Source organism: Cygnus atratus, chromosome 1 (assembly GCF_013377495.2).
Source record: "Cygnus atratus isolate AKBS03 ecotype Queensland, Australia chromosome 1, CAtr_DNAZoo_HiC_assembly, whole genome shotgun sequence".
Lineage (NCBI taxonomy): Eukaryota > Metazoa > Chordata > Aves > Anseriformes > Anatidae > Cygnus > Cygnus atratus.
In genome coordinates this window covers 186588836-186611436 of record NC_066362.1, presented here as the reverse complement: position 1 = coordinate 186611436, position 22601 = coordinate 186588836, and the positions used below count along the sequence as shown (strand labels likewise).

Genomic DNA, 22601 nt, shown 5'->3' with positions numbered 1-22601 from the left:
AGGGTTTTTGTGTTCACACACTCAGCATAGTCCCCACAGCTACTTTTGTGGCAGTTGTGTGGGCAGAAAGGGCAAGCTGAGTTTGTGTGGCTGCTCTGACTGCAGAGCTTGAACAACCAGCAGACCATCCTGAGCCTGTAACCAAGGAATCTCCCACTGCAAAAGCAAAGGAAAAAGCTAGCGCAAAGTTTCTAAAGATCAGAACCCAAGAGAGCCCTGGGGCATCATGTTGTCAGTGGGAAGGATGAGTAGCTGCAGGAGAAAGGAGAAAGGCAGAGGTAAGAAGTAGTCTGGAGAGTCACAGAGAGGAGAAGAAGGAGGGGAGGCAGCCTGGCACATGCCTGGGTCACAGGCGAGCACAGACCAGGTGCTGCCTCAGCCTTGTGGACAGCAAGGCAATGGTGTGGTCCCGCTGTGTCCTGCATTGGCACAGCGTGTTTTAGGTTTGTGCACTGGGTGTGTTGCACCTCTCTGTTCCTCTGCAGACATCGACTCTCCTGCCTGGGGCACCGCATCCAGCAGAGCCCTGACACCTCCTGCCTGCTTCTAGCTCTGCAGAAGCTCATCTCTTGACTGTATGAGATCTTCTTGGTAAAGCCAATCACTATGAAAGGCACTTTCTAACTGGGAAGGGTGATCTCTAGGGAAAACGTTGCAGTGCCCTGCAGAAGAGGCAGGTGACTTAAGTCAGCTTTGCACAGTCCTACTCAGCTTCTCTTCCAGCCCAGAATGGCTGAGGATGCACAGCAGGGTAGAGACAGGACTTGGAGCCCAGAACAGCTAGTATGGGCTACCTGTGTAGCTGTTTGTGCCTTAATGGCCACTGTGCAGACGGCCAAAGAACAAAATTAGTGTGTAAGGCTTTCTTTTGCCCTTCCCTATTGCTGCGCAAGTCAGCTCAGCCACATGCAAACAGTCATGCTTGCAGAAATGACAAGTTGGCATCCAACACAGGAGTACTGTGTCGCATCATTCTCTCTGTGCAAATGCCAGTATGTGTTCTGGTGAAATATTTGTATTTTGCCATCCTGATATGTATCTTAGTGATGTAGTTCTCTGCAATTACAAATAGAATTATAAAATGGGTTTCTTTCTACCTTTATGTATTATTATTTTTCTGAAACAGGTGTGAAGAAAGAAGCACAAAAAGATCAGGATGCTAGCAGACCAGCTGTCTCATCCCCTAAGAGATCAGCAGTAACAGCCACCAAGCTCCATTCACCAGGTATTTATGAACCCAAAAGCACTCTTTCAGGGAAGATTTAAAGTTGCCGACTTTGCATCTCTAGTTAATACACTGAAATCTGGGACCTACTATTGTTGAGTGAAGATTGATTATATCCAAGGTTCATTGAGCTGGCTGTGGGTACAGCAGGCTTTTTCATAGCAATGCATGAGCTGAATAGCTTTATGTTTTCTTTGTTATCACCTTGCAATCATCTCTCTTTCAAAACAAAGAGTTGTTGCTATTATATGTTTAAGGGCATAGGAACATTTCTTGGACCGCTATAATTTTCTTATTTAAAAAGAGAACAGATATAGTGAAACAAAAGACACCTCAAACAATTACTTAAAATGATAGTTTTTTTCTTAGAATCTACTGTCACTGTTGTGCAGAAGCAATATATTTCCTGCATTACTTCCTTGCATAATTAGAAAAGAGATCATCTGTAGAAATGAGCTTCACACTGCTATTGAGGTGTTGTCAATTTCTCCCTTAATATTAGATGCAAGCACGAGGTTATAGTATTTGTAAAGAATGCCATTATGCCATTGTTTAGGTACTAAAATGAAGAGAACTTATTTCTATTTATGTCAACTAGTGCACAGTAAGAAATATATAAGGGACCTGAAGACTTTTGTAAGGCTGGCCTTTTGACTGATTTTAAATGTTTCTGAAATGAATGTGAATAGTCCCACTGATTTTGTTGTGCTTGCTGTCTTCTAATATGCTGCATCATTTTTCAGACTCTACTTAAATAATTTAAATGTCATATATGCAACAGTGTGATACCTGAGTAATAAATATGGGGAGTAGAACTCCATGTTTCTCCATTTGACAGTGAAGAATAAAACATCTAAAGCAGCTCTTCAGCTCCTGTAATTTGCATCAAGTCTCTTCATTCTTACTGAACTCAGTGCCTATTTTACTTCCCAACCAACAAAATAAAAATGGAAACTTAAATTTAACCTTCCTAGACACCAACAAGACTCAGAATTCTCCTTCCTCAGATGCTAGGGTAGAAAGGTGAACTTAACACTGTCCTCTGAATTGTATAATTGTCAGGCTATTTTGGATCTGGTGAGGTCACTAAGAGAGACCCAAAGAAAAAATTACTGCAAAGAGTGCCAGACTAGCAGCTCACCAATGTTTATAACAGTGGGAGTCCAGTTTAAGAACCAGCACTGATTGTGGTTGTAGAAGCATGCTACAGAAGCATGCTGGTTTGCTTCCACTAGAATTAGAAAGCAAAATGAAACACGGGCATATTTGTATGGTGGATTTGCTGGGTTTTAAAGAAGCTGAAATTTCCATTGGTTGGCTGATTTTCAAGGCTTAGGACTTGGCAATTCCAATTCACGTTGCATCAAAACTTGAAATTAAACTTTCATGGGAGTTGGGTACGTGGGAGGTTGAGTACCTACCCTCTCTCTGTCAGGTTCATTTAGGATTTTGTAAGTTTGGTTGTCCGAAATTCTGGCCTAAAATTGTTTAGCACTGTAAGGATCAAATAAAAAAATAAACCTCATGTTCATTTATTTTCTTTAGAGTAGCCTTGAGCATTCTTTGAAATAACAGCAATAACAAAACAATAAAGAAAGAGAATCTTTTCACCTATTCAACAATTTCACAAAATAATTAAAGAAACCATTAAACAGGACAAGGAGCAAGTGTAGCAGGGACTAAGAGGCAGTATCACAGCCTTTGTCCCACCAGGGTCACTAATCCATGCAGCATTTATAGTTTGTGGCAGGAATGGCTTCCACAGGCATCTCCAGCACAGCTATAAGTGGCCTTGAAACAGGTTCTAATATTTCTGAGTGCCATTTCTAGATTGTTTTCCCTGTTATTGGCCTGTCCATTTGCAATTCCTGATCTGTTTCTGGTTGTCATACCAACACTGTTCCAGGAGGATTGAATATGATTTTTTTTTAGCCTTGGATCTAATCTTTAGAATTTGGATCAATACTCCTAAAGACTAGCAAAGAAGTTTTGAAATGCAGTCTTGAAAGGATCTTAAGTTTATCTATTGATTCAATACCATTCCTGAGATCTGTGTATGGACACAAGTGTACATAGATGCAGATGCTCTCCCTCCACTCCGTTGGAGGAATGTGACATCTAGTCTGATATCTGTCACTCTACAGATTACATGTCATCAGTACTCTCAAAGCAATGTCCTCACTTTCCTTAGCAAAATGTTGAAAGTTGGACAATTGAGAGGCAAATAAATTGCATACCCCACGTAAGTCCTCATGGACTGAGTTAATTATGACTGTCTACCTGTTATGGCACCTCAGTTCAAATGCTCAGGTAAATAAAAAAGACCTGGGAGTTTTGAAGCAGATCAAAGGCATTCAGTTATTTTAACGAACAGTGGATCTGCTCCCCTGGTTCCACCATCAGCAAAAAGGACATTCAGGATCAGGGCCAGCATCATTAACATACACCCTGTTTTGTGCAGAGCAACAGAAGAGAAACATCAGTGGTAGAATAAGCTTAGTAAGCTGCTTTTCAGGCCCAAATGAACTGAGAAATTCAGATTTATCCCTAAGGAGAATATCACAGTTTAATTTAAAAGGACAGCTTATAATACTGACAAGGACAACATGGAGATATGCACTTAAAATCTTCCACTGAACGGGAAAGCTAGAAAGATATAAAATAAAACAATAGGTTTTATCCCATTGTTGTGTTCCTGTTTTAATTAAAACAGGACTGATTTCAAGGGCTTCCTCCTACACTTCTATCTGTGGCTTCTCTTGCAACATCACAATGCTGCATAAACAGAGAGAGATTTTTATACTAAAAAGACAGATATTCACAGCTGTTGTTTTTACAAATGGCTTATTTTGTGATAATACCTACGGTCCAGTTAAGAGCCCCTTTATGAAATAGACAGCCCCTAATGAAAGCCCAAAATGAAAGAAAGAATCTGTAAGAAAATATCATTCTTGGAAAGAGAGAAAGAAAGAGAGGAAGAGAGGAAGAGGGGAAGGAAGGGAAGGAAGGGAAGGAAGGGAAGGAAGGGAGAGAGAGAGAGAGAAAGAAGGAGAGAGAAATAGAGAAAGAAAGAGAGAGAAAGAGAAAGAGAGAGAGAGAGAAAGGGAGAAAGAAAGATAAAGAAAGAGTGTACAGGCTTAAATTGACATGAAAATAGATAGAGGGCAATGACATTGCTGGTTCTTAATGCCAGAAAGTCCTCTTTGACATCCTCTATTGTATTATTTGGGTCTTGCAACATCACAAAGTTAATCCTGACATCTTGCAAAACCTGGTATTCCTCTTTGCAAATATGGGTCATGGGCACAAAGAGTTTTAAAGTCTGTTTTGTAGTTGTGTCTCTTTGCAGTAGCAGCATGAGATACTTGAAGACATGAGGGAGCATCTCTGCTGGGGCTGGCTCCCTGTAAGTTTAGCCTGGAGCAAGAACATAGTTGAGCAGGTTGGAGGATATGCTCCCACTGGCTCCATGTAAGCTGGGAATGGATCTGAAATGGTAGGAATACACCCCTGGGGCATTGCTCTGACAAAGTAGTACTGCTTTCCTGCCTGACCTTGTAAGACTGCTCTAAGGATCCGTTTGCACACCCAGGCCACAGTCTTAAAGATCTAAAATATCTAAAGCATGTCTGTGAAATTACCCGTGAACCAATATATTTCTTTACAAATTGGCTCAAACTCATATCACCAGCTGCTTCCCTGTGGGAGAACTTTTTATTTTTGTTTTAGGAAAGGGGTAGTTAGTCTCCACAGCAGAATACTGTCCCCTGTTACATTCATTGTTGAGGGCTGATTGGAGATAATGTTTTTCTGTATTATTTTTCAGGAACTGTATACATAAAACTACAAGACACCTTTTCTCAGATTCTTGAATACTTAACCCTTCCTGCTAACACAGAATTTTTCAGCTTCTGTCTGTATTCAGGCCAGTGCCCATCATCTCTAATAACACCTGGAAACAAGGTGTCTGACTCTATTTTCTCACTTTTTCTTACTGACTCTAGCTCCTGGGTTAAAAGCTTGAGACTAGTGGGAGAAACCAAGGAAGAGAACCAGAGATTTCTGAACAGTATTCAGGAAAGAGTTAAAAAGCATCAGCTGATGTGAAACTGAGAGTAGTAAGAAGCCAGAGTAAGCTGTGCAAAGGTGTTGCCCAGCTGACCCTAAATGTTTTCAGGGGAGGCTTCTCAGAAAGTTAAGACAAAATACAATGGCCAAGTAACGGCTTGAGCAACCTGATGCCACCAGAGCACAGCCCCTTTTTTGCTTCATCCTTGTAACCAGGTATTAACCTCCAGAGAAATAGATAGTTGTCTCAAGCAGGATATGAACTTAGGATAAAAATATCACTTTCCTATAGCAGCTTATCAAGAGCAAGCACACACAGTGCTGTGATCCCTACCGCCACTTGGTGTCTCCATGAAGACAGCTACACTAAGTGAAGGTTTTATGGGGTTTTGTTCAATTAGTCATCTTCCCTAGCAATTCCAAGTGTGGTAGCAAAAGAAAATGTAATTCTGCTACATTCTGAGTGTAGACATGTCCAGAAAGAGAGGATGTGACCATACTCTAGGTTTTATTTTCTCTGCCTGTAGTGTAACATACCCATAACTTGGTATGGAAACAGTGGCTGCACCCAGAATTTGCTGACTAATATGGATATGCAAAAATGTACGAATTCAGCTCATGCTGCCTTGACTGCTCTGATTTTGCTAAAAGGAGTACAGCCTTCTGGTATAAGATAGTCAGTGTCCTTATTGAGCTGCCAACTGCTGGTAAAATTTCACACAGACCTCTTTATTGCTCTAGCTTACACCAGAGACAGAAAGGAGAAACAAAGCTCACTTTAGCACCTTCTTGGGGCAGCCTATTCCTATGTGAGGTCAGAACATATCTTCTTTCTTGCTACCAGATTCACTTTCCCATATACAGACCCCCTCAAATACAGTTATTTCATGGTCTTCTTTCTAGCTCCAAGGGCTCTGGTAAGAATCAGTGGGTTTGGCCCTCATGGATGGTGAGTCAGTGCAGAGCTGATTACACAACCAGTGAGCAAACAAATGTAGTAGTTGCTGTGGGTTCTCTGCTGTTTGTTTCAGTGGGGATGTAACATATATCTCTGCTGAGGATGCTGTACCTGGCTTCAAAGAGGATGGAGCAGCAAAAGACAGAGATGTGTTGACCAGCTGAAAACTGCAAAGGCTGGTTCCGCAGGGCAGTGACAGTTCTGTGAAGTCACCACGCTTGGAGTTCAGGTGGCCAAAGAAACCATGTGTAGAGCGTGAAGGTCATCTGAGTGTTTTCCACATCCACAGTAGGATGAGGTGAATCTCAACCTGCAGGTGCACTTTTCTGGCATTGACTTTGAGGAGAATCAGGCATCACGCATCAAGAGGCAAGCCTCAGTTTCTGCAGTTGTCTAACATGGGTGAGCTGAATCCCAACTCTAACAACCTCAGTTCTCAGTAAGACACAATGAGGAGAACTCTCCTCAACAACTAGCAGACCTTAAGGCTCATATCCTGAGTTGAAATGACTCCTACAAATCTTTGAGCTTTAGCCTCTAGGGAAACATATTTTGCTGTGCTCTTGCTTTTTTAGAAAGTTATTACACATCTGCATGAATGCTACAGATGTTTTTATTTTATAGGACTGATTCCCAAAGGCTTTAGATACACATAAAGATTATGTCCATACATATAAAGTAACTGACCTCAAGGATCCTTTCTTCTCTCTTTTGCAGGACATCCCAAGCAAAGGTCAACCACCCCAAAGAACGGATGCTCCCCCAAACCAGGAGAGAGCCGAGATGCTGAAAAGCAGTTCATCCAGAGACTGAAGGAAAAGTGCGATGAGCAGTCCCGGCAATTAAGCAACATTCGAGATGAGCTTAAAAGGGCCAGCTGTGGGTTTGATGTCTTTGCGATAACAACACAGCACTTTTTCAGGCAGGTAGGTGCAATGGGTACTTTTTAACATTGGAAAGGTACTTTGCCTTTACGTCAGTCACTTGCCCAAATGTATTTCATAGTCATTGAAATCCTGTTCTTGGAAGCAAAGCCTGTAATTTCTTTGCAATTGTTACTATGAGAAGGGAAATACATTTGATACCATGTATTTAAGAATTACAGTTCAGGAACCTGGAAGAGAAAGAATTGCAACTGAAGCCTTTGTTACAAGAATGAAGGACTTTCAGGATGTTTTTATGGACGAAGCGGATGTAGAAATGTAAAAGTCCCAGTCCCTGATTTATAGCAGGAATAGGGGATATAACTGAGATATCGACACTTGCAAACAAATGCAAAAATAACCCATGCATTTAGTCAACAAAAAGTGATGGATGAAGGAAAAGATCTGCTTTCTCACAATACTTATCTACTGTTCCTGCTCACCACAGATCAGGCAGAATGGTCACTGTTACAAAGGTGCAGTTTCCAAAGTAGGAGTAACATTACTACAGTATTTAGGAGACTACATTTAACGGGTATAGAGAACATAAAGAAAATGTTGTCAATAACTAGAGAAGCTTATTTGTTCACTAAATCCAAGAAAGAGTGAGTGAAGTTTGACAGATGACCACAGTGACCATGAGGGAATTATTTGTTTCAGTCCAGACCTGGTTCACCTGATGCCCATCTATTTGGTACCATCTCAGGTTAAGCAGCTGTCCAGCTGGCAAATAATCACCAGCAGTAGGACTCGAGGTTTTGATAATGTCCTTGATTGACTCTTCGTCTACTTTTGGAAGAGACGAGTAAACTTCCAATATTAAATAAGGGAAAAAAAAAAAAAAAAAGAACAGAACTGAGCTTCAGTCTTCACAAATTCTGAAACACTTTATTCAGTTTTGTTTTTGTTTTGTTTTGTATTATATTAGTGGGAAATGTTACCTTCAAACAAATACCATGGTTCGCGCTTTTCCCTAAGTAGGAGCTGATCTTGCTGGGGGGAGCTTGACTGAACTGAAAAAACAGAGAACTTTTTAAAAGTTCTCAATATTTTACATACCTTCCCAAGGGATTTTTTCCCCTCTATTTTTCTTTAGTCTTGGCATTTCTGGGCCCGATGGCCATTTGTAGAGCCTTTTCTTTTTTTTTTTTTTTTTTTCCTAGCTGACTGTGGAGTGTCCTTGATTAAAGCAGAGGGAAATAAATAAATAAATAAATAAATAAAAAGGACACAGCAGTGTCTGCACGGTTTTGTCTGTGCGTTGTCCACTGGGGAGGGATTTTTCATCTCATGCATCATTCACAATTTGCTGAAGGAATTCTGAAAGTTTGGGCATATCTCTTTCGTCTCCTCTGGATATGTTTTAAATGAGAACAGCTGCTGCAGCTGAGTTTTGAGTCTCATCCTATTGGAGTGTGTTAGATCTGTCCTGAGAATGCCTCTTCAAGTGAATGTGTCAAGGGACTTCATTTAATAGAGTCCTCTCCAAGTCCTGGCCAGACATAGCTGTGCCTCATCTCCCCAGTTCCTCTGCACTATCAGAACCAGACCAGCTGGGGCTTCACAGTAATACTGCTCTGAATGCAGTATTACTGTGAAGAGCAGTCTCTGGGGGGGACTTGGAGGTTTAAAAACATAATAAAAAAAAAAGATACCTGTGAAAAATAAGCACCTTCAGGCTTAGGCAGAATGAGATGTAGATTTTTTTCCAAATCTACTATTGGACTTGCTTACTTGTTCAGCCCACACATCAGTCCCTTTTGGGCTTGCCTGGCCATCCTGGATTATATATAAGGGGTATATCTATGGTTTATATATACATCTGCACATCACTGTCCAGTGCAGTGCAGAGCACCCGACCCAGCCCCAGAGGAGCTGCCCTGGCTGCTGGGAGCTGTGTAACATGGACCCCTCCCAGTCAAAGACACCCCAGCTTCCACGGATGATGAGCACACACAAGCCCAATGGTTATTATCTTTAGGCACTCAGGTGTGGTACCCACATTAGGAGGACAGGTGCCTTAGGCTTCATTTTTAGGGAACGGAGGTAAGTGGGCACTTCCAGAAGGCTATTTGCAGCACCGAAGTTCTGAATTCATAACTGAGGTACTTGCCTGTCTCATTTGAGAGCTCCAGGGAAGCCTAAGGGCTTTTGCTGCTGCTGCTTTCATTTCAGTGCTTGAGAGTGTAGTTCTATTGGGGTGATCTGGGACTACTCAAGTAATTGCATAACTGCACAGTCCATTGCCTTGCAACATAGACACAGACTTCCAAGTCTATGAGTGGCATTCGAAAATATGATCTGTGGACATTTTCTGAGATGGCATTATTGTCTGAAAACTTGAACAAAATCTCTTTGTCTGGCTTTGAGTTAGGGCAGCATGGAAAAAAACTTTTTTCCATTATGAAAATAATAAAAATTGTGTGTGTTTGTTTCTGAGAAGCCTGCAGGCAGAATGATTGAGGTCTGAGTAGGACTGCAGTTTGGCAAGGGGATAATATGCATTCAGGAATGAGGTGGGGCCTTACTCCAGAGAAGTTTGGGTTTGGTTTGTCCAAGTGACAGTTCTGTTCTGTTAAGCAAACAGGGGGCCCAATCCTAGTTCAGTGCTAGGGAACCTCCTTGGGCTGATAGGCACCTATAGCCTGATCTTGGTATGTCTCTGTCTCCTTGCACCACACCAAAATAATGTCTGAAACAGAGGTTCTTCTCTGTATTGGAGATTAATTTCTGATGGAAAATGCTCTCCCAGGCTGTGAGGACTGGACTAAGTCTTAACAGCCCACCCAAGGACTGGTGTTTTGCCTACAGGTAGGAGTGTCCCCATGCCCATGATAATCTTGTCTTGCTTACACTATTTCTGTTCTCTCTCCAAAGCTGGCGGAAACACCAATGCTCTTTAAAAGACTTCTCGATGTCAGCCCCCCAGTGCAGTCAGAGGGACTGAGCTGTGCCCATGCACAGAGGTGGTTCTTGCACAGTCCTCCAGATGTGAGCAAGGATCCTTGCACAGACTTTAATGCAGGATTTCGTCTGCTCTTACTGGTCCCACCACAGTTTGCCCCCAAGTGCCTGCAAAGTCCACCTTTAGCTGTGGGAGAAAGAGTGTCAGTTTGTAGTAAAGAGTGTTGGTCCACACTGACAGTTTCTTTGAGCACTTTCCAATTTTCAGCACTTACTGTAGCAACCTCAAGGTTGCCTGACCATTTTGTCTCGGTTTTGTTGGATTTGTTTTCTGGCTATTCCAGACCATGCTGAATTGTATTCTGTCCATCTCTCCTTCTCAGTTGAAAATTTAACAGGCAAGATTAATTTAATGGGCATCAAGGAGTGCACAGCGTGTAGCAGAACTTCATACAGATCCATTAAATGTCAGCTAGACCAATTTGCTATTCTGGGGAAAAGCCTGAGCAATCAAAGCAGATGGTGACTCAGGCATTGGACAAAAAATGAAAGCAGTGGTTCTGACAGGCATTCAGCTATCTCTGAAAAGTAATTATTGCAGTGCCTGTGGACAGCTGTTTTTAACTATTACTTAATTAGAAGAATAATTAGTTCAGGCCCTCAGATATGCACACATAACTCCTGTTGACTTTGAGAACCACTACAAACTTAATCTGAAGAGGCGTACGCTGAGTTTATGCAATGAGAGATACTCCAAAGTGAAAACTGGCTGGTGGGAACCGAAGTGATACCATGAAAACTCTTCAGAGCAAGTATCATGAGCAGCCCTGCTGACTTGGGTCACTCCTGACCTGCTCTGGCTCGTTATCATCCCAGTGATAGTGATGGTCCTGACCCAGCTTCAGCCCTGTTCAGCGGCATGGCCAGCAGCAGTCCCTCTTGGAAGTGGTAACAGTGCCACCTAAAGGAGAGTAGCCCAAAGTGACAAATTCCGGAGGGTAACTCCTTCTGGACATAAACAGGTGGGGAAAACAACAACAACAACAAAACATAATTTCATATCTCTGGTACACTAGGACACTGGTCCTAGGAAGGACAAGGAAAACTTTTTTGCCCATTCAAATATGTGTGTGTGTGTATTTTTAAGAGTGATGTTTCTGTCCTGTGAGTAGCAATACACCAACCAGTGTCATGTAACTACCCCATCGCTTCCCAAGGAAATACATTAATACATTCTTCTACCCCAAAAAACAAAATCTGCACCAGTTGTCATAGCAGTGGCTGTGTAAAAGCCACTGAGGGCAGAGGGAGAAGCCAAGAGCTTCCCTGCACTTTTTTTCCTTCTGTTTTGCAGGGGACAAAGCGAGCAGACCATGCTGTCCTGGAGCAGTATAGGATATCCACAGTATTCTAAGGCTTGCTGCTGGCTTGGCTAGGAAGTTGGCAAGCAATACTTCTGGTCTGTCTCCAGCTCCACCTGCCCCAGGACACTTATGTCCACTAGTGAAAAGCTCTATGCAGTGACAGGATAGCAGCATTTCATGTCTTATCTAAATGGACCCTCTGAGACTGCGGTGCCTGAGGATAGAGCCTGTGCGTGGGGTGGTATCATGAGCTTCCAGCTGGGCTTGCTTGAGCATCAGCATTTAGCATTTTAAAACTCATCTGCAGAACCTTTGTACCTGCTCTGCAGCCTCACAATTTGAGTCAGGGAAATGAGCTTGCTGCGCTCCCTTCCTGCCCCTCCAAATGATGTTGCTCTTGCAGCCCGCTGCTGCTTCTCCAGGGGTGAGTTACTCGCTCCTACTCCTTGCCCCACAGGACTGGGTCTTAGAAAACCATGGTATTAGGGGCATGGTTGGCACAGCAGGTTTTTGCCTCTTCTTTTATCAGTTGCCCAGCCCTCTCTCTCAGCCATCTGGCCATAGGGAACAAGCCTGGAGCAGGGAGACCTAGCTAGACCAGGGAGAGGGGGTGCACCTCAGAGGCAGAGATCATCTAATTGCTGCATTTTTGGTGATGAAAGAGCTTGTGCAAGTGAGTCCACATTGTGGAAGAAGTCCTGCCGTGGGCCTGCCCTACAAATAGGTACATCAGTACTCATTTCTGACTTTACTTATCCTTCTCATTCATTATCACAGAACAGTTTGGGTTGGAAGGGGCGTTAAAGCCCACCCAGTTCCAACCCCCTGCCACGGGCAGGGACACCTCCCACCAGACCAGGTTGCCCAAAGCCCCATCCAGCCTGGCCTTGAACACCTCCAGGGATGGGGCATCCACAGCTTATGCAGCCTGAGGGCTCATTCGTTACCCATGCCACCCTCTGTACTGACTGCAGAGTGATGATTTTCCTCACAGGCTGTCCTTTAGTTGTCCCACCCCGTTTTTGGAGTGCTTCACAAATATTTTTTTTCCTCCACACTGCCCTCATGCGATGGCAGTTCCCGGGTGTCCCCATTTAGCAGCTGGTCATGGGGAAATTAAAACACCTCTTAGATCCTGTGCTAGGGGAGAGCCTGGGGCTTTGCTGGCAGACCCAGAGGGTGCAGTGCGGCAAGCCTCCGGCTCTGCAGTCCCAGCAGCAAAGCACTGAGCACTGGCGAGTGCTGTGCAAGCAGAAAATGAGGGACAGGCTCTGGCACAAAGGTGGACAGCTTGGATGTAATGATTTTCCTACAGACTCTGTGTATCAGGGCAGGAGCATCATCCGGTTAGCCAAGGGATGAGGAGGGGAGGCATATTCATCTTCTTTAAGATTTCTATTCCCACAGCATCTTACCTTTTCGCTGCCCTCAATACCAAATCTTGTGCATTTCTACATAAAATCAGTTTGGAAAGCCTTAAATGAAGACAAAGCTTCTTTCTAATTTTTTTTTTCTCCCAAGTAAACAAAGTATTTTTTTTTATCTTACAATAAAATGTTTTTGATTTATATCCCTAACTTTTAAACTTTGGTGAGTCCCAAATGGATTTTTTTTTCCTGGGACACAGAATGAAAAGATTGAGTTATTCTGACTGCTCTAGCCTCCAGCAGGAGCCAGGAAAAACTGAACTTGATCAATAGAGGAAATCCATCCAAACTGTAATAGTAGTGAGGGAGAAGAGGAGTGGCACTTTTCTAAGGATTATTTTTGGGTCAAATTCTAACATATTTTGCAAATGTTGGGAAATTGTTACCCCTGAAAGCCAGAAAGTCAGTGCTTCTGACAAGGGCTAGGTTTTTACCATTGTGACACCGCCAGGCACAAAAGATATGTATTTTTTTCCTTGAACTCTCTCTCAGAGACAGTTGTGAAAATAAACAATTTCCAGCTCAGCCTGAGATAAATACTTGACATGCTAGCCCAAATTACTGGCTTGGAAACAACGGCAAGAGCTGCTGAGCAGCTTAAATGTGGTACAACCAATTTTGCTTCTAATACAAGAGGTCATTGGCGTTTAAACAGTGAGCCTTATATTGAAATGACCTACAATTAGACTATGTTTGTATGCCTTGGTTGGAGAAGCATTTTGTTAGTGATACATAACTATTCTGAATTTCAAGATAAAAGATGAAATAGCCTATCTACATGTTGTCCTCAAAGAGAAATGCATTTAAGCTGGGTGCCAAGCATCAGGTAAAGGAGAACTTATTTTCCATTATGATTATATTAGTGATCTCCATGTAAACAACCGCCTTTGACAGCCTTGATTTTACATTGCATGCAGAGGAAAAGAACAGAATGAGGGTCAGGAGTGGATCTTGTGAAGATGACAGCCTCCAGGTAGAGTGGTTGGCTTCTGGTGGGCTTCAGAGATTTAGCGGTGCGGTAGGAGTTATGTGAACAGCAATGGTGAGTAGTAGGCTTCAGTGGTAATGCAGCCTTTGCTCATGCAGGAAGCAGGGGTAAATGCAAATTGCAATGTTGTTAAGTTTAGCAAAGAAGTCAGTGAAAATGTGTCTCTGTTGTAAATCCCATGCATCTTAAATACCCATTTCACAGACAGACAAAATTTCATTCTCTAAGATTCATAGTTGCTTTTCCACTTCACACTGGAGGATCTATTTTCAGTCAAGGATCCTGTCTGCAAGAAATGATGGTTGTGCCATCAGCTGAGGTTACATGGACACCATGAGTCACAGTACCTGATCACTTTCCAACCTCTTTTTTAGGCTTGGCCTTTGTTTCAAAACAGGGAGCTTGGAAGCTCTATTATCTATTTTTTTCTGGGCCTGAGGACAATATGAGGATCTCTATCCAGCTTGGTCTTAGCACCACAGCCACTCAGCTCCATCAGTTGTCCAGGGGTGCTTGTGCTTATCAGGCTTATGCTTCAGAGAAAAGCCTTGAAAGCATCGTTGTCCATCCAAGGCAATCCAGTAGGAAGCTGGTCAGGCTTTGTTGGAACTGTTGCTTCAAGCTGTCAAAACCAAAATCTTCCAAAGGACTTTTTCCTGTTTCATCATAATAAAAATAAATAAATAAAAATAAAAACAATAGTCAGTAGTGATTCTGGCATCTGTAGACTTCAACACCTTTGGATCAGTACTTTGTGTTAGAAATGTATTAACGTTAATGCATTAATGTATTAACGTTATTGTTTGTGGTTTTTTTGTTGTTTTTTTTTTTGTTTCATTTCCTTTGGCTGGTTTATTGGTTGATTTCCACAGACACTGTATCAAGATTTCAAGTAAGAATGTGGCAAAGCAAAGACTTTCCAATTGGTTATAGATCAATAAGTGCAAAATTCGCATATATACAGAAACATTTAACAACTGAATGTCTGTAGATACTTTTCAGGGAGTTTGGTGAGGCTGGGCAAAGTTTTCACTAGAGAAGAGCAGATAAAGTATCCATAACTCTTATTAGGAGCAATATGGAGGAGATTGCTCAGGTAGGAGGGATCCCATCCTCTCTTCAGGAGTGAAAAATCTGAGCCTCCCTTCAGAGACAAACCTTTTAGCACAGCTCTTGTTTTATGCAAGTATTCAGAAGATTTCACTTTCATTTCAGTGTGTGATGGGACCAAATGTCAGCCTGTAAAGCCGCTGTGAAATGGCAGGCCATGCCCCCATTAACCTTTCAAAAGTAATTTCAAAACCAAATTTTTCAACAGAAGCCTAAGGGAGGTCACAGTCAACCTTGAGAGGGAGCAAATACCACATTACTCACCCAGAAGAAGCAGTGACCACCAAGTTACCTGACACCTATTTACGTGCTAGTGTTTATTCTCAAGGTCCCCTCTGGGACCTTCCCGGTCCCTGTCACCCGAGGGGACAACCTCTGGCACCACCGGAGAGCTAAGCCTGGTGCTGCAGCCTTGCCTGGAGCTGCCCTGCGTAGCACCCTAGTGAGTCTCCTGCCCTCAGACAGGGGACCAGCTACACACAATGAAAAAAAGAAAATGTGGGTAGGTACATGCACCATCATACACATGTGGATATGTATCATCTTTGTGCCTTTTCTTTCTGTCTGGCTCTGCTCCCTACAGGGATTGGTTTGGGTAGACACCTTCATCAGCCCTTGGGTGCTGCACAGCAGCCTTGCCTCCTCTACCTTGTCCCTGCTTGTATTTTTAGACCTGTGGCAGAGAAGGTTTTGTTTGATGGCTTTATATTATCTCCGTGTTGAAGTGGCATGGCTCCATTTATTCAGATGTCTAATGATTACATATATAGGCATCATAATAATAATGGCAATAATGGGCAGTGTAATAAATAGTCAGTTTGTTTATGAGATATTACTGTTTTTACAGCCTACTAAGAGGAATAATTTATTATCTGTAACAAATATCAGCTAAACCAGCTATCTGCCTTGATTTGTGTTTGGCCATCACGGTTCATCATGGGCTCATGAAGGGAAAGTCGTGCCTTATTTATTTAATCTCCTTCTATAGCAGTGTTGCATGTTCAGGAGATGAAGGGAAGGCAGTGAATGTAATATTTCTGTATTTTAGCAAGGCCTTCAATGCCATCCCTCGCAGCATCTGTCTGGACAGACTGTCCAACTGTGAGATGGACAGGTTCATGCTACGCTGGGTGATGAGCTGGCTGGGTGGCAGAGCTCAAAGAGATGTGGTGAGTGGGCTACACCTGGCTGGCAGCCAGTCACTCGTGCTCCACAAGGCTCTCTTCTTGGGCTGGTCCTTTTATCACTGATAATATGATATGATGCAGGAGAGGAAAGCTTCCTTAGCAAGTTCATTGACGATACTAAACTGGGAGGTGCTGTCCCTCTCTGGAGGGATGAGGGGCCTCGCAGAGGGATCGGGATACCTTGGAGCACTGGGCAATCATCACCGGCATGAAGTTCAACAAGGGGAAATGTGGGGTGGATGCTGCACCTGGGACGGAGCAGTGCCGGGCACAGGCACAGGCAGGGGGATGAGGCTGGGGAGCAGCTCAGCAGGAGGGGACCTGGGGGTGCTGGTGGCAGCAGGCTCAGTACAAGCCAGCAGTGTGCCCGGGGCAAGCCGCATTTTTGGGTGCATTGAGCACAGCACAGCCAGACAGTCAAAAGGGTGATTCTCCCACTGGATTTAGTGTTGGTGAGGCCTCACCTTGAATATTGTGAGCAGTTCTGGGCCCACAATATAAAAAGGATGCTAAGGTACATGAGTGCGTCCAGCGGAGGGCAACAAATCTAGTAGAAGGATGATGTTCTGGCCCTGAAGTGCTTAGCATCTAAATAAGCAATAGCCCAATAAAAACTGGGCAGTCAATATGACTGAGTCTTGGAGATCAGCACATGCCCAGTTTAATCTGGGATCTGTGTGGAAAGATAGACAAGTGTTTGTGTAGCTGGGCATAGATACACAACCAGCATGCATGCAGGCACACGTCTACAGTCTGCTCTGCTGCCTCAAATGTTTTCTGGGAAGACATGAGTTTTCAGTGAGTGTGCGGGGATAGGGCTTGGGGCAGCGGTGCCTGCCTCACTATGAGCTGTAGAAGAGAGCACAAGAAGCACAATGTCCCTCCTACAGACAGGGATATTCCACTGCTTGTCTTCATTTACCCCAGACCAGTGACGTCCCACCGCACTGTGGGCCTGCCCTTGGCAATGTACCCTACAGAACAGTGCATGCTGCAGATATAAGCAGCAGTACATGTCCTGAGCAGCATCCCTGGGCTGATGGCTTCCTCCGGGGCAAGCAGGCTGCACAATCATTCTTATTATCCCACTCTGATCTCATCTGCAGGGAAAGAGAAGCTACATTTCTTCCTTTTTTTGTTTGCTTAGTACACTGTGAAAAGGGACCTCGGTATATAAAGGTATGTGTAGAGAATTCTGTTTGGAGAGGCATAAACAAGAGCTATGTTGTGTAATTGCATAGATTGAATACTACTGTTAAAATAAGACAGGAGGCTGAGGGCTGAGATCAACCTAAGAGTTAAACCATTTATCTAAAAGCATTGTCCAAATGCTTCTTGAACAACATCAGGTAAATTCACTATAAAGGAACATAGCATACCCAAAGCAGTGGATAAACACATGACTGTGATTGATTTTAAAATAAATATGGAACAGTTGAGTATACGCCATATATTTGTGTAGGTGCCACGCATTATGTTTATAATGTTTGAAGTTCTTTCCCATGGACTTAGAATATCTTCTGTTGCATGCAAAACAGAATTTCACCTGTCTTTAGTTAAAACAAAGTATTGGAAGTTACTAGGTTTAAGTATTAAAAAAATGTTCTGTCTTCTCTCACCTCCCCTCAAAGGTATTTTTAAATGTCATTTGCAGAAAGACTTCAGAAATTATTTACTGTCTTCCCTCACCACTGCATATTCCTAAGTTAGAAACTTCTGCTGATTTCATTCTCTGTCTCTCCAAAATTACTGCTGCAGTCCCAGGAGGTGAGAGTGTAAATATCATAAGTCTTCTTCTGTGGATCCATCAGCAGACACATTTTGTGCTGATGCACAACAGGGACTGTGCAGCAGCGTAGTGGAATTTTCCCTGTTGCTGAAAGTTCCTGGCAGATGTGAGGTTGCTTCAATGCAAACTAAGGCTTGAAAATCTGGGCAGACTATGAGTACAATTCCTAACTTTAAGCCCTTCAAGACTATGTGCCGCATCTCAAAAAGATTTTATACAGATATGGTATCAGAAAAGGAGCGCTTTCTTTATTAGCGAAACTGATTTGATCTTTAATTTTGCAGGTGCAATTTCGTGTCTCCATTGCATCCCACGTGGATTGTGGTTACAAATTTTAGCAGATAAGTAGCCACGTATTCAACTCACAGGCTGCAAGCTAGCTACTCTTTTGATTAATTAAAATGGCATACTTGCATTCCCACTGATTCCTTCTTGGTGAGTGACAAAGCAAACCCAGGCTGAAACCAACTCTGCCTGGAGTTTTCTTTCAGTATGACCCTGACTCACCGCTGTGCAAAACAAAACTCAGGACTTTATCCCTTCATCCACATCATCCTGAGACAGGATAACTACAGGGAGAGCCTGGCTCAGACAGGGTATTTGGACCTGGCAGTAGTATGGAGGGATTTGGACCATCTAAATGAAATGCATCGTAATGCAACCAGAATTTAATGAATAAATACAAACACAGAATACAGGTCATGCCTACTGAACTGTGGCTTGGGTGTCAACTGGAAAGCTGTAACTCCAGGAGTAATTAGGGTTTGTAGTGTCAGAGCAAACCAAATGAACTCCTACTGTGGAAGTGTTAAGAAAAGTGGTCAAGACCTTTGGGTGAATAAGGAGAGACCTAGCAAACAGAAGTAAGAGCGTGATACCACCTGCATGTTCGGTACTATGGAGATTGATACTAGAGTATGACATTTAGCATCAGTGCCCACAGTTCTTCAGGAAACAATGAAAAAGAGAGGAGGAAACAGGGAAGAGGGATAGGCAGCTGTGAGGGCTGGAAAAATCCTTTGCTGTGAGAGACTGCAGAGTACAATTGATTTTGACTGTGAAAAAAGACAAAGTGACTTAAATCCCATGCAGAAGTGTCTTCATAAGAAGGTACTACTGCAAACCAGAGGGCTCTTTACTCCAGCAGAGGAAGGTTTACAGAAACCTCTGGCTGGAAGCAGAAGCTTCAACATGTGAAGGAAGGCAGGTAGTTTTGCCTGTAGAGGTGATTGGTTATTGGAACAAACTGCTCTGAGAACTAGAAGCCACTCCACATCTTTATGTTTGTGGTTTACAGCCAGGTGCCTTTGTAGAAGGGATGCTTTCATCAACTACAGCTGCAGAACGGTAACTGTGTAAAATACAATGCCCTGCAATACAAAGATCGTGTCATTTGATTAAATCATCTTTCTGTCCTTGAGTTCTACAAAGCTTATTGGCAACAGGAATATCCAGATGTGTTTACTGCAGGGGAGGTACCTATTTTAAGGTCAGAAGCTTCTTTCAGGTAGATATTAAGATGAGATTTCCATGCAGAACTGCACACTCTCTAATGCAGAGCTTCTTGTTCTTGCACCTTCTGAAGTTTGTGGAAATAATGACTGCTAGATGCAGGACCTGGATTAGATGGACCTTTACTACATGAAATAGCCACATGGTAATAGGTGTGTTACAGAGACTTTGGCATTTACTTTAGCTATACTTTCAAGTGGACAGTATATCCACATGATATTCTTTTTTGTGTCCTCACAGCCATCCAAGAGCATGTAGCTATGCTTTTGAATCAGATACCCAAAACACAGCCTGTCTCCCTCTCACCTCCCCTTCAGGTCCGAGCCCTCCATTTCCAGAAGTTAATTCTAAATTTCTCAGCTGCAATCTCCTGGAATTCCCTGGCCTTTCTCTCCCCTGAGATCTGATTCAAATGCTGCTTCCTACAACCACTTTTTACACACAACAGAAATAATTTCAGAAGATGGCATTTGTTGGTGGTTTCTTGGTTGGTTGGTTGATTTTTAGTAATGATTTGAGAAGTGTTTATTTTGATTTCATCTTTAAAACAGCTATAACTACACAGATGCTGGAGACAGAGAAATTAATATATAAAATGCATTTTTAAAATGAGTTATAAAAATTATCTGAGTTAGGTTTTCTTCTCAAAAAAAAGTCCCAAGCTCACATCTGATATATTGCACTCTCATTGTTATCAGTATGCATGTTCCTCTCAGCAGAACACTGTGGGGAATCTTCGTTTCCCAATAAGAGAAACCATGGTCCATGTGAAGCCGCTGACATTGCTGTCGCAGGATGTCAGCATTTGTCCCTTGCTTTGCCAAGCCCCAAAAAGGGGCAGCTTGAAGCTGTTGTTGGCTTTGGGCCAGAATAACTCAGTGACAGACAAGAGAAGAGGAGATTCCCAGGCTGTTGGGAAAAGAAGAGGATATTTTTCTGCAAAGTTGATTTAAGAAAATGGCCGTCTGCTTCCAGCTACTGAGAGGTTTGGAATTCAGCCTGGGAATTGTGTATTCCTGGGCAGAGGGCAGGAGAGGAGTTCAATGAAAATAGACTTTAGTTTCAGTTTCTTGTGATCTTGGTGGGTAAATGATGTTTCATATGAGGAAAAATGAATTTTTTGTCAGCAAGAACTAGTTGATTGGGAATTTGTAGCAAATGCTCATTTTGTACTACTCCAGACAGCAAGAACTAGAAAACTCAGTAATAAAGTATTGTTCTCTGGTACATTTTAATCCATGGCCTTAAAAGCTACTGCCATAAAAATAGATGTAAGACTACACTGGTAGAAATAACAAAACTCTGAAAGAATACTATATAGATCCTCACATTCTTTTCATGTGAGAAGTGAATTAAAAATTGTGTCAGCTGGCTGGGCTCTCACTTGAGAACAGAGAGCATGTAGTCTGTGTTAATTTGTTAAATTCTAGAGTAAATATTCTATTCTTCCAAATATACACTGGCGTAATCGTATAAATGAAAAACTATAGTAAAAATGTTTCCTTCCATATAAGTTGCCCAAGGATCATTAAAACCTCATGGTACTGAGTAATACACAAAATGTAAAACCTTAGTGCAAATCCGAGTAAAACTGGTATTTCAGAGACATCTGGCATGACCTTCAGCTCTAGCTGAATCGTCTAGCTGAAATTCATGACTGACTGCTCATATGTTCAGAAATCCCCAAAACACTATATTTTGTTTTCTGTCTTTTTGTTTGTTTGGTTGGTTGGTTGGTTGGTTTGGTTTTTATTTTATTTTTCTGGAGTTAGGCAAGAGTAAAAATGATAGACTTGACCTGGAAAAATAATATGTTACATGTGTGACCGACACAGTATTACCAACAGCAGAGCTGCACCAAGGAAAATTTGTAATACACCTCCAAGAGGGAAGATGTCAGCAGAACAGGGATGCTGCCGGCCCAGCAACACAACTGGTTTTGGCCCAGAGAAGCAGGTCCTGTGCTAGGGAGGCTCTCTTCCCAAGTTTCCCACTGTCCTGTTGGTTTAGTTTTAACCCCAATCTGATTCACTGCCCAAACACCTGTGTGGCCATAAGGAAGGAAGGGGAGGAAACAAGAGCCAAATGAAGTGAGCAGGGAAGGGAGGAGAGGATGAAATCACCTTCTTTGACAGCAGCACTCCTTTTCAATGGTTTCAAGCACTCACAGAAGTACAATGAGACTATCACTATGGGCTTTGAAAGAGAATTTAAGACTAGGTGAAACTGTTTCCAAATTATGCTCCTTGCAGACTTAGAAAAATTAACAATGGTGATAATACCATTAGCAACTGGATTGCATGCTTTGAGGCCCACTCTTGGCCTAATGAAAAATAAATTCAATCTCCTCAGTTGTCTGATATTCTGACAGTGGACTTGACTTTTCTCTTGTAGATACAAAAATTGTGAGAAAGCCCACCTGCATGTTCTGTCAGACAGTATATAACTAGCAGTATTTGAAAAGAGTGTGTGAAAAGAAACAGGCTGCTGTAATCACATAGGCAGAGCTGGGTCTTCTTTCTCTCATCTATGTCATGAATGATAATTCATGGCATGTCACTCAACAACCTCCTGAGCCTCCTGTTCAAATGCATGACTGGAATAGCTTTGTTCTACCTGACCCTGGCACTGCCTTAGACAAAACCCTGGCCCCTGCTGAATGCCACGCCAGGCTTCTCCTCACGTCATCATTCGGAGGTGCTTGTTGTCAGTGTCATGATCACTTCTCAGCAATGACTGCAGGGAATGCCAGGAGGTGGCAGTTGCTGATAGCCTGACTTGTCCTCTACAGCTGAGACATCACAGAAGTTGCAGTGTCTCAGTTATGCATGAGGTCATCTGAATCCGAACTTTGCCTCTCTCCTTATCTCCTCATTCCTGCAGTCTCCTGTTCCCCGTCTACCTTCTCTGCTGCACAGCCCTTCTCTGCAATGCAGTCTTCACAATGATTTTTCTTTCCTCTATTCATCATTTGTTTCAATCCATGCTTTGTTTTCTTTTTCAAGGGAAGCAGTTTTTCAGCTTCTGGTATTCACCTCTCCTGTGAAGACAGGCTGAGGGAGCAGGGGTTGTTCAGCCTGCAGAAGAGAAGGCCCCAGGGAGACCTTACAGTGGCCTTCCAGTACCTAAAGGGGGCCTACAGGAAA

General features: G+C 42.8%; 1 protein-coding gene across 1 annotated transcript in view; it reads left to right on the top strand.

Annotated features, from left to right (window-relative positions):
* Positions 1–22601, top strand: part of MTUS2 (microtubule associated scaffold protein 2) — a 177572-nt gene that overhangs the window by 118004 nt on the left and 36967 nt on the right. Inside the window, exons 5-6 of the mRNA XM_035542552.2 lie at positions 1127–1225; positions 6969–7177. Coding sequence (XP_035398445.1) covers positions 1127–1225; positions 6969–7177 — 308 coding nt within the window. The remainder of the gene's footprint in view (positions 1–1126; positions 1226–6968; positions 7178–22601) is intronic.